General features: G+C 36.8%; 2 protein-coding genes across 3 annotated transcripts; both read right to left on the reverse strand.

Moving 5' to 3' along the window:
• Nucleotides 1–3,239: 3,239 nt before the first annotated feature.
• On the reverse strand, nucleotides 3,240–6,215 carry LOC113309384 (uncharacterized protein At3g17950-like). 2 transcript variants are annotated; one of them, XM_026557805.1, is made up of 5 exons: nucleotides 5,854–6,215; nucleotides 5,562–5,711; nucleotides 4,630–4,918; nucleotides 4,223–4,278; nucleotides 3,240–4,141 (listed from the first exon to the last, which is right to left on the reverse strand). In XM_026557805.1, the coding sequence occupies exons 1-4, from the start codon at nucleotides 5,866–5,868 to the stop codon at nucleotides 4,250–4,252; spliced, it is 483 nt and encodes a 160-aa protein (XP_026413590.1). In that variant the 5' UTR covers nucleotides 5,869–6,215; the 3' UTR covers nucleotides 3,240–4,141; nucleotides 4,223–4,249. The 2 variants fall into 2 exon arrangements, with proteins under 2 accessions (XP_026413590.1, XP_026413589.1); XM_026557804.1 differs by lacking the exons at nucleotides 3,240–4,141; nucleotides 4,223–4,278 and having other exon boundaries at nucleotides 4,317–4,918.
• Nucleotides 6,216–8,219: 2,004 nt separating this feature from the next.
• LOC113308577 lies at nucleotides 8,220–12,677 on the reverse strand. Its single transcript, XM_026557043.1, has 5 exons — nucleotides 11,853–12,677; nucleotides 11,212–11,269; nucleotides 9,858–9,975; nucleotides 9,641–9,758; nucleotides 8,220–8,607 (listed from the first exon to the last, which is right to left on the reverse strand). Exons 1-5 carry the CDS (start codon nucleotides 12,498–12,500, stop codon nucleotides 8,554–8,556), a joined length of 996 nt encoding a protein of 331 aa, XP_026412828.1. The 5' UTR covers nucleotides 12,501–12,677; the 3' UTR covers nucleotides 8,220–8,553.
• Between the last annotated feature and the right edge of the window lie 202 nt (nucleotides 12,678–12,879).

The following is a 12,879-nucleotide window of genomic DNA, read 5'->3' on the forward strand; positions in this document are numbered from 1 at the left end:
ATTCTAGTTCGCGAATTGAAGACGCAAAGAAAAATAAGAAGGAGTTGAGGCATAAATCAATTGGGTTATGTTGGAGAGCGAGAACTAAATCCCCATTGCAAATAAATGTACATTAAGAGGTATTTCCCTCAAACCCATCTCTTATTTTTATTTATTTTAGGTCGATAAATTAAGTTTAAATTGGAAAAACTAGGGGTTTATGGCAGTTACAGACTGAAGTTCGGCTTATAACTGAAATGAGTTATCAGACGAACTACTCATTGTTCTTCATTCTGAAGGTCTTGATGAACATTTCGGTTGATAACTAAACATCAAAACGATAACTGAACCTCATTATTTATGTACAGAAAACTGAAAGTACGGTTTTTTATCTTTTTTTGAAGCATCGGTTGAACTTCATGGCATTATTCAGAAATCACACAAGTTATGAATTTCGGTTGTTAACTTTTTTTTCAAAAAATAGCCGAACTTTTCTCTATTTCTAGCATTAAATATAAAATTATAAGGTTCGACTCAAGATTGTTATTTCGCTAAAACCGAACTTTTTGATGTTGTTAGAATTTTCAGTCGAACTTATATTTTCAGAGAAAATCGTTTTTTGATTTCTAGTCGAATATTTGTTGTTTGACGTATTAATTAAGTTTTATACTTTGTCTTATGAATAAAGGTAAAGGTAAAAGGAGGAACATGGAGGTAAATACTTCTAATTCAAAAATTCCCGACCCTCGAGGAGATGGCACCAAAAAATAGGAGCAAGTAATAGGGGAACTCAAAAAGGTGGGGATTTATTTGCGGTTTCGTGCACAACCACAAGAGACACCAAGAAAAAAACAGGTAAATAAAGAAGAATCATAAGAAGAAGAAGTATGAGGGTAAAGACAAGGACAAGGAAAGAAAGCAGCAGATGGAAATGATGATGATGATGAAGAAGAAAGGAAGAAAAAGAAGACCCACACAGCAATAACAACAACAACCGAAAGAGAAGAAGCTTACTACACCTCAGAAGAGATGGCATCATATTCTGAGTGATGATAATGTAATACCTGCTCGAGGGGACAATAAACCTCGTGGTCTTCCGTAAGATGGAGGAAAGGTATTCATTGGATACAATGAACCATGGATAAAGACGATCTACGAGACTACGAATCATAAGTATGTGACCTGAGTATTGAGACACAAGAGAACTGCACATTGGGATTTGACGAAAGAGGTTGATGAGTTGGTAGCTTCAGTACAAGCCTTAGGTTTATGCCTGCGATAAAATACGCCAAGAAGGATTGTGATCCAGTGACAGCCTCCGTCTTTTGTGAAAGATTTTGTCCAGAGAGTTACACATTTCATCCCTTCTTTGGCGAGATGACAATCACTCCCGATGATGCAAGGAAGATTAGCGACCTTAAAGGGTCTCGGAAAAGCATCCTGTTTTTATGAAATGACTTAGGAAGAGCCGCATAAATTGGCTAAAGAAACTTCAGGTTGGAGTCAATCCAAGACCGAGCTGGAGTTATGTTGTGCTTCTAAAGAGGTAGATAGTGTGAATTATCAACTCGGTCAAAAACCATAGAAGTTGAAACAGTCCAAATTTACTAATCTGAAAAAAGGATTTTGAGAAGACAAAGGAGAAAGTTGCAAAAGTGGAGTTGGTAATGGACGACGACAAAGTCAAGCAAACTACAATTGCTAATTTGTTGTATACCCTCGACAGAGATATCTTTCCCCACCTTACTGGAAACAAGGCGACTGCTCAATATATTCAATTTTTAACCGATTTTAAAGCCGTTCATGAGCACTATTGGGGAACCACTGTCCTTTCACTATATTTAAAGTTTATGATTGATTTTTAGGTTGTTTGGACTACAAGCTAAATTGACCTATTGATTTCCCTAATGCTAGTAAAAGTTAGAAGATAAGTGATAGTCGAATAACTCTCTATACAGGTAAAACTCGTGAGACCTTGCAGAGGGATTCTGTGGAGCAATTGTGAGTGAGAACAACACTAGCAAATGGAGCTTGGTATAAGAGTTTAGCTACTAGGATCAACCTAAATTCACAAAGCGCAAGAAGTTCGATTGGATTACACCTCGAGTGATCTACTACTTGGTGGTTTAGACAAATAAAATCTGATAGTCGATAACTTATGCATCCAGTGATATAAAGGGCTTTGGAAATAACGCTGATCTAGTTGTTATTTTAAGGTTGGTGATGAACGATTCTAACGAGAGATAGATAAGTTGATCACTTAAGTTATCGTTTGGAACGACGAAGGACTCCCTAATCATTTTTCTCTTCTTATCTTTTTATTGTGTTTTGGTTAATAAATCCACTTCCCTCATTCTAGTATTTACTATATTCGCGTTTGCTAATCTAAATAACATATTGATTACACATCTCTCTGCGAGAGCGATCTTTACCACCTTCATATTTCTAGTTAATTAGTGGGAAATATCTTAAATAATTTGTTGCGCCTACGACACGCATCAGGTGGTGGGGCGTTAGGCTTGTTGTTTTCACGCGATGATCTACAGCTGACTTGAGAGGATGATCAATCACAGTAGGAGTGAGATAACCGGACCAGCTGAAACATCTTAGCAGCGGAGAGCGAAATGGGCCTAAATCGTGGAAACGGGCTGTGGGAGAGCAATATAAACAGTGAGATTTGAGAGTTCAGTAGCCGAAAGCATCACCAGCTTATGCTCTGACCTGCGTAGCATCACTATACAGGGGAATTTTCCGCAATAGGCGAAAACTTAACGGGCAAACCCTTTGAACCGTATGTGCATTATTACTAGAGACCCTCAACGGAATCGGGAGTGACATCAACAACGAAAACAAAGAAAGGGCGCTAAAATGTCCCGAAAGTTCAGGCTTTGCCATCCACAAACCGCTAGAATTACAAAGCGAACTGATGAGGGTTCATGATTTAGACAAGTCTATGAGATAGCTCTGTTTCACTGGTTAAAGTCATCAGCTGTTTCTTTTTGGCTTTTTACTTACATTTAAAGTTCTTATTGAAGTTCAAATTTATCATTCTGATTAATATATCCATCCAGGCAGTTTGAGTCACAACAATAATGTGCATCGTTTATCCAATATGTTTACTATGTCTACAACAACATGGGTCCGTAAAATAAGACTAGCAAACAAAAACCATATCCATCCAACGCCGATCTATAATCATATACACATTTAATCATATCCCTAAACGCCTATTTCATTTATTCGTAATTTTCAACTACTAGTTTTTTTTTTTTTGGTGGAGAGAGGTATCACCTCATAATTTCATTAATATGAAATTTTGCTTACATTGATCAATTACATTTGAAAACGGAGAAAAACATTCCGTACAAAATTTACATATTTCAGGAACGAAGAAAGAAAATTGTACAGAGATTTTACAACCCATTGAAGAAATTGACATCCTTCTAATGGTTTCAAACCATGTTATTTGTTGATTGTTTGTTTCTTGATCATTATCATCATTGATGTAAGATGCTTCCATAATAAGGAAGTAATATGCCCTTATTGATATCATCACAATTAATATCGGTCTTATTCAGATTTGCCAAAATAAATCGTCTCCTTCCAAAATACAATTGATAAGAGTGCAACACCACCAAAAAATGCCATAATGGCTATGAGATAACAAGTCTAGATGGCATAAAAATACCATTAGACCGATGAGAAAATAAACAGGAAATTCTAAAAATTGTTGGAACAACAATTTTATTTATTTATTCAGATATATGATAGTATTTACAATTCCACCTGAATCTTAAAATAATTCAAGATCCGGGTAGAAAATCGATGGAAATACTAAATAGAATACCGGAGAAGATGAAAATAACCGTCAAATGACTTGTAGTTGAAGAAAGAAAACTGCTTTTTATTTAAGATGGAGTTGCCGAGCAAAAATAGGAGAGGATTTAATCTGCAAATTCATGTCCCTTCTTCAACTACTAGTGTTAATCAAGGGAACACCAATTCATCATTAGAAGCATTAGAAGGTGTTAAACAGAACAAAAGGTGGTTTAATCATCAGATTAGGTAAAGTGTACATACTGAGATTATGTACCCCATCAATTGAAATAATTGAAGTTAATGATCACCAGGGATCATTATGACTGTGCTGAGAAATACGTACCTGTATAAGTGCTGCATTAGGAGTATGTATAATTTTGAAATGAATATTCACAAGTACAACATAGATAATGATTCATTTCACCAGGTAAAAATTTCATAGAAAAGCAGTCTAGAAATCCAAATTCCCAAGCCCATCACCTAAAATCATAGTATAAGAAAATATAAGATGTATTCCATTAAAAAAAACAATCAGATGTCAGACTTTTTATTTGCTTCTAAAACATGAAATTCGACCACAATAAAACCAATAAACATGCAACAATGGTGAATATATAAGAAGTTGTGAACAGGACTCTTCTCAGTTGCAGGGTTGTCCACGCATACATGATAACAAAAGTGGTGCACCACATCCACAGCCAAGCGATAAACATTTTTTGTGTCTCCTTCCAATTTCTGATCCAAACTGACTTGACCGAGGAGGGGCAACAACCCCATTGACGAATAATGGGTTTGATTCAGAAACCATTTGATCAGGTTGAACAAACTCACCATGTTCATAATTCCTTGGTCTTTGATTCCTTCTGCAATTGTTAGCAGCTTTTCTTTCGACTTGAAGGAACTGACCGAGGGATGGAGGACTAGTCACATTTTCTACATAAGTATCACTAGGCTTTGAACACAGGGAAAATAACCATGTTTTGGATTTAATTTTCTTCTTACTTCTTATAGATTCTGCTCTCCTACCCCTAATAGATCTTCTAGAAAATTCTAAGATGCTCGAAACACCAATGAGACTCCCAAGTGTAATGCTCTTGTCATGGAAGAAAGATCCAGTTGACTACATAAAAATCAACGATAAAAGAGTAAAGAGTATGGAAATGGAACAGAAGAATACCATGGATACCCAAATTACACGAGATTCATGTTCAAGCAATGTACGTGGAAGACATTACCCCAATAAGCTTTGGTTCAAAAATTTCAGTCATCATCTAGTGTGTCAACATGCTTTTTCTAAAGAAAACTGTGCCCGTGGGTTTAGTCATGTTGTTTTCAGAATTCCAGTCAGATGTATTGCAGCGTGAGTCTGCCCCACATTTTAAAGGGGTAGATAAGAATTTCACATTACACTGTCAGCATATAGAGGAAGCATAAAGGGTAATTTTTTTCATTTGTACACACCAATATGCAAAATCCAAAAATTCAAAGAACACCATCATCATAGCCGAGAACAAGAGTTTTTCTTATCTTCAAATATCAAACCAGCATTTTTAGGTCGATAAATGCATGAAAGAATAAATAGTAAATATATTCTTATCAATTCCTAACTTTTTAAAAGTTTCAATTTGCAAACGAACCATCAAATCAAACAAGAATAATTATGCAACGGAAAGTTCACACAACAAAAAGAAGAAGAAAGAAATGTAGTTAACAAGAGCAGTAGTTATATAAGGTCTTTGTAATTTCTGTTTTCTCAATCTTACCTCTGTATCCAAGTCTGATGAAGAATCTGTTGAGAAACTTGGAGAGCCAGTGATAAGTGTGTTGGAAGACATCGACCCTGAAAAATCACGATTCCTCACCAAACCAACTCTCACGTTCAATGGTTGTAATCCTAAGGGCCACCCACCTTCCTGCGATTCAAATCAAAAAAATAGACCATTTTTACTTAAATCCAAAACCAATGACAATGTAATGAAAAGAGTATATGAAAAAAAGAGAAGAACCCAAAACGAAGAATATCCAAAAGCTGGACAGAAGACAATTATTGAATACCTGTTGACCGGCCATTAGTAACAAGTAGCCGTGCTATTTGATTTGACTCACCAGGATAAATCAAGTGAATGGAGTCACCTCAAAGAAAAATCTATCATTCCTATTGTTCCCAATCACTAGTCACTGACGCTTTAACACAATGACAATGCGAGCTTCAAATATGTGCAGAGATGTTCATTCTATTATTTCACACAAAGAAGAAAGAAAAGAAGATGAAAAAGCAAGAAATGGAAGAAGAAGAAGAAGGATAAAGTGGTGGTTTAGATGTAAAACTCTGATGACCATTTTATAAACAACACCTCATGATTTCACTCACTGCTTTTCTCTCTGGTTTATTGTTGACTGTGTACCCAAAGAAGAAACAGAATAATTCGTACTAATAATAAGAAGAAATTAAAGAAAGATATGATGTGAGAGATGTGTATGAAAAAAAAAAAAAAAAAGTAACCTGACCAGTCTGCCCCTTTTTTTCTTCTTTACTTTTGGATTACAAAAATACCCCTTCAAATTCAATTACATCCCCTAAAACACCGGTAAACATCCACCAAATACGGGAGTCATGTACATACTTACCAAACTCTGTCCTAAATTCTCTACTCATTTCCTTTTCCCAAACGTAAAATCATTGTCTAAATCTCTGGTTATGCATTTGGTGCAGCTCATATATCACTCACACTATCCGATTCTTATACAACTCGATTAACGAGGGTCCAGGTCACCCACCAAAACAAATTGTCAAAGGTTGTGGGCTGCAATAATATCACCCTATATTTTTCGTGGTAACTGAAAAATCAACACGCGTGAATGTAACCCACAAAATGATCCACCAAAAAACAAATAGTCAAAGACTGTGGGTCTTACAGAATGGGAACTCGTACCTGAAAATAATGGGACCTAAAACAGTGCATGAAGCACACATGCTCAGGCTGTCTAAGTAATAAGTTAGGACAAATAAGCCATATTAAAAGATTATTGAGGTCATTTAGTCTACAAACAAGAAAACGATGAAACTGGGAGGTGAGAAGGGATGGGAGGAAGAATCCGACGAAGGCAATTAAAGGGAGAAGAGAAGAGAGCTTTAGTCTTGATGTGTTCATTCAGGTATCTCTAAGAGCGTCCACAGTGGGCGACTAAACCCAAATATTTAGTCTTTTGAACAGACGTAGTGGAACGTACTATCGATCAAATTTTGATCGACGATTAAAACCCAGAATATATTTGGTCTGGGACCAAGACTAAACCCAAATATAGTCGAGCGTTGGTATAGTCCACGCCCCACCACCAGACGGACGTATAGTCCACGTCCCACACCAGGCGGACGTATAGTCCACGCCCCACATCAGACGAACGTAAAGTCTACGCTCCACATGCGACGTACGCAAAGTCTACGCCCCATTTATTTATTTATTTTAATTTTGTATGGGGCGAGCATTATACCCCGCCCCATTCTTTGTTTTCAAAAAAAATTTAGTGGGGCGGGCTTTATACCTCCGCCCCACTTCTTTCTTTCTTTTTTTTTTTTTTTTCAAAATCTCCCCAATCAGGCGGACGTATAGTCAACGCCCCACACCAGGTGAACGTATAATGTACGTCTGACCAAATTTAGTCTTTCCACCGTAGCGTCACACACCAGACTAAACCCAAAATTTAGTTTTTTTTTCCCTCTTTGGTCTTTGGTTATACTCGCACCACTGCAGTTGCACCAATCTTGAGTGCACTTTTAATCTTTGGTGTGGAGGGTCCAAATGGCTTTTTGCTTTGATTGATTGAATACCAAGAAGTTTTTTTTTTTTTTCGAAAGAGAGATAATCCTCGATCATAGATTAAATTTTCTGCTACCTCATTGTATTGAGGAAGAGAGTTGATTACATTTCCATTCCAGAATTGAAATTCTAGATTGTTTAGAAGGGTTCTGAGATCTCCCCCTGTCCAGTATTTAGTTATACTAAATCTATCACAATAAGAAGAAATATGAGCTGGTTGAGCTATTACAAATCTGTTTTTCAATATAAAACCTTTCACTTTAAAGTTTATGCAATTGTTAGGGTTTGAGCCAGTCTCCACTAATCTTGAATTTTTGTTCTCTAGCTTTTGCATACACTCCCGCCCGCAATTTGAGGATGGGTTCGGAGTCACTTTGGAAAATACCAACAAGTTAGCCCTACCGAACATAATTTATTCAAGTCCACTGCTAGTTAATGATCTGGTAACAGTCGTGGGTGCTACCCTAATGATTTGTTGTTATTCTCTGAAGCCCGGACTTAGTAGAAAACAGATGATAAAATATATAAGACGGTTTTTCTTACCTGCACTGTAGTTTTTCCCTACTTATTTATAATCATTTGGAAATCTTACTTACTCCATTCCACAGTTAAAATCAATAAATGTATTTATGATGGAGAAAAGAAAGCTATAGAGTAAGGAATTAGGCTTTTATATGATACATTTGGAGACCACTCTTCTTAAGGAGTCTTCGTCGTAGAATAGTGGTAAGAATAAAAGAAAGAAAACAAAAGACCACTCAAGATCACTTGTCCAAGAATATCTTTTACAGTATTTTTTTACCTGTGCTTTTCCTTTGTCTGCGTTCCAATTATATCAGAGTGAAATGTAATCCATGCAGTTGCATGCCTTTTCTGGGTTACACAGTGAATTTCTTTGAAGAACCTGAAAAATCTGGTGGACAACAAATGATTGATTTCATCGATGAGAGTTGGTCGAACCAGGGCGGTACTCTCCAATCCCTAGCAGGTCCTGCACGCAGGGAAACATCAGGACGTAAGCAAAGAGAATTCCAGCAAGGTACAACAAAACAGTAAAAGTATGGGTCTACAAAGAAATGATGGTGGTGGCAAATTAGCATGTTAAATCCCTTAAAATAAAATCTGACGTCGAAGGGAGATGGTCTACAAGAATAATTTATACTGCCAAATATGGTTCATTGACTTTGATCTTTAAATTTGCCCACAGCTATCAGCCAATACAAGAACTAACAAATACCAATAAGACATGGAGAACAGAAGATCATGGTGCCACAAAGTTTATGTTCACTTCCACTGCTTCGCAGCAACATAGTTCATATGATCTGTTAATTACAGCTTTAACCTACTAATGGTTTGGACCCCCAAGGTATTGAGCCGAAGAAGATTCTTAGGTCATTGAATCAGTATCCTATACGGGAAACCAGAATATAAATAAATATAACACAAATGTGCGGGTACATTTGTTTGCCTTCATATATCATGCCATATCTGGCACGTTATAGATAGGAAGGAGATTTACCATTAATTGATGGTAAATCGTGGATACATACCCATAACTGATAACTGGTGGTGTGATGTATGGATCATTAAATCTGAACAAAAGCTGAATCTGGGATAATAATTTGCCAGTGGGTAAACTTGGACTAGATCAAGACAACAAACTCCTACTGGTACATATGACCACCATTCAGTAATTTGTTTTAATTATATGTGTGTGAACTTTGTCTTGGTAAATAGTTATATGTTTATGTGCAAACATGCGTTTCATCTAGAACAGCATGAGATCAACATGAAATCAACATGTACCAAGAGCCAATCTACTCCCATGGGTTAATAGACAATCATCATATAGGAAATATAAGTCATCTAGAACAGCATGAGATCAACATGTACCAAGAGCCAATCTACTCCCATGGGTTAATAGAAAAGATTTTATACATGAAGTAGAAAAAAACTAACACTTTTCTTTTTTAATATATATAATCTTTCATCTAGATTGACATCATTGAGAATAAAAGACTTACTTGGCATGCTTTATTCTTGGCTCTGGTTTCTGCCGTGCTAGGAATGTCATGGTTCGGTTTTAGAAACCGTTTTTCCCGCCGATCACACGAGCCCCATCCATCTGAGAACCTACCACCTCTGCCAGCAAGAAGAGTTACATTTTATAAGAAAAGCACAATGAGAGGAAGACTGTGTAAATGTTAAAACATGGAATCAAATTAAATTCAGAGCCCATACTGCATGTATGCCCGAGCCACAAATTCTGCACGCAGAACATTCCGGTTCTCATCAAATTCAATGGACTTATCCTTGATCTCAAACGAAAGATTGAAGTAAAATGATATTTTCCTCCACCCTGTAGAAAGAGATTATGCAATTCAAACCTCCTGTACATGCAATAGTAGAAACACGGAGCTGCTGTATGCCAGATCCATGTATGAAAAGATATAACAGGGTTGAACATAGTACTGTCTTTCAGGAGCAAGACTTCTTACTACTAAGAAGTAAAAGAATTATTATCTAAACATGGCTGTCAAGGAGGCAGGTGCAGAGGAGTCACCGAGCTGATGAATCCCCAGCATATGTTCATTCTCAGATCAGAATGCGACAGCCGCAGTGGTACACGTTTAATTATTTTCTTGTCATATATTGTATCTTATTATGTACTTAAGTACGTACTAGGCTCAAAGTCTGCAGTTAGTAGAAACATCAGTACCTAGCTAGATTAGTATCATCCAATTGAGCTTTAACTAGTGTTAAAATTATCTCAACTTGGTCAATGGTGGATCAGCCGGCTTCTAGAACTGACTTTACCGGCAAGGATTTAACAAGGTGCGCTTTTAATGGCGGTCATTCAAGGGAGTGCGATAAAACCAGTTTCAAGAAGGTGGCTGACCCATCATTGACCAAGTCGAGATAAGTTTAAAACTACTCAAAGATCAAATTTATCTAGATAACTAATGTTTTAATGCTGAACATGCTGTGTGCACCTGCTAATCTATGTGGCACAAAGATGCTGCAAGCCTGCAACTCATCATGCATAAAATTGTTTAATCAGGCGTTAACATAGCGTACAGAAGCATAAAAGAGTAGGATCCGGAACATCAACTACCCAGGGAGGGTCTGAGTTGTCTAACTCCCCACCGACGAAGATTACCACACTAGACTACAGTTCTGAAGTGTAGTCCTCGTCCCCAAATCATCCACAACATCAATGTTAGTATTTGAATCCCTCATACTAAAACTAGTATTACTTGAATGGAAATAATTGACACGAGGGAGACAGTCGATAGTAAGAATAGAAATGGCTTACTTATAGTTATATTGAAGAGCCTGTCGATAGACAGGCCCAGAAAACACTTCAGTTCTCTCAGAACCAAAATTAGTATCTAAGTACTAGAACAACATACTACTACTAGGGTATTGTTCTACAATCCAATTCAATACAAGTTCCAGTATAAAACAATCTTTTTAGTGAAAGTTCTGTTACTCTCTCTCAACCAGATCTTCTCCAGTCATCAACCAAATTACTAACAGTGGTGTTAGAGCTCCACTTCTTAATTTTAAGAAACACAGACTTTCAAGTAATTACCTGTTTTCTTGATGAACGGATTCCCAGAAATCATCGTGTAATCAGTCTTTTCAAGTATCTGTCCATCGCAGAGACAAGACAAAAACAAACACATCACATAAGAAATATCAGTGTGCCAACATGACAATGAAACTAATTATAGGTAAAAACTTTTCCTTCTGTATAATTTAAACAATTACACTTCAAATCCCCGAGGAAGAGCTCACATTAAACCTATAGGGGACACACATGTAGACTTGGAGATATATACAAGAAGGAACCATAAGAAAATTAGAAATATGTTAGCAGACTCGATACAAGCAATGGTAAAACACATCACTTACTATTAAATGTAATTGGGGAGCGATCATTTCAACTTTCACAACTAAAAAAGAGTGCATCATTGGCAACTAGCAAGTGTAACCAACTTCAGATTGTTCAGCATGGCCTAGTTCTGTGTGTGATTGTTCAGCATGGCCTAGTACTATATGTGACTGTTCAGCCTGGAGTAGGACTATGTGTGCAAAATCAGAATATCAGATATTCCTCAAAGGTATTTCTAGGTCTCAAAACGAAGACTTAACTTGGGGTTATAAGTACTTGAGCACAAAACTCCAATCAGAATGAAACTACTGAATCTAAAACCAAGAAAGAGATATTACCGCCATGGCTGCATTCTGATAATCCTTAAACAACGAAACAGAAGGAAATCTTCCCAACAAACTATGCTTCATCCTTCCATCATCTTCAGGGAAATTGAAAGGAGAAACCTCAGCCGTAGGGCTAACTTCTTGCACAGAAAACCTTCCAGTATCGAGAGACGAATATGATGATGGCGGTGGCGTAGCTGGAGTCTGCTTCAAATTCTTAACAACAACCATCCGATTATTATTATTATTATCTTCGCCACCAAAACCAGGACTGTTGAATTTTGGTGTTCTTTGCATATTGTTAACAACAGCCAATCTATTATTACCACTATCTTCACTAAAACAAGGACTATTAGGTTTTGCAATTTTTCGAGGTGGACCATAAAACCGAGGAGGCTCTTGTATTACTTCACCATCAACTGGAACCCTAACATCTTCCTCTAATTGGTTGTTGCGACTGTTGATTAACAATTTCGGAGATTGGAATTTCGCGGAGATCTTAGAAATGGAAGTATGGGATTGAATATTAGGAGATTGTTTAATTGCTAAAGGTTTTCGATTTGAAGAAGAATGCGTAGCTGCAGCGGAATCGATTACTGCCCAAAGCTCTGCATCATCGAAATCTTTGTCATCTACTGAGTAATGAATTGACGAAGCCATTTGGGAAAAATGTTTTACGGTATTGTTCTTTCGCAGTGAAGGAAATTGAATTAGGGTTTCATTTTGAAATAGCAGGGATAGAGAAAGTGAGAAATGGCGGGTTCAGATTCGAGTTCCGACAGAATTCAAATATGGTATGGATGCTTCCATGAGACGGAATAACAATCAAAAGAGGAAAGACACAGACCGTGTTTTACGCTTTTACCCCTTTAACATTCTATCTTCACCTAAAATAATTTAATAGGTTTTTTTTTTTCAATTTACTTTTTTTTGAAAAATACTACAACCCCTACTATATGTTTTCAATATATAAAAACCCAACAAAATGGATCCTTCATTGTTAACTGCATACTTTAAGAAAATGCTACTACTAGGCCCA

Source organism: Papaver somniferum, chromosome 9, assembly GCF_003573695.1.
Source record: "Papaver somniferum cultivar HN1 chromosome 9, ASM357369v1, whole genome shotgun sequence".
In the NCBI taxonomy this organism is placed as follows: Eukaryota; Viridiplantae; Streptophyta; class Magnoliopsida; order Ranunculales; family Papaveraceae; genus Papaver; species Papaver somniferum.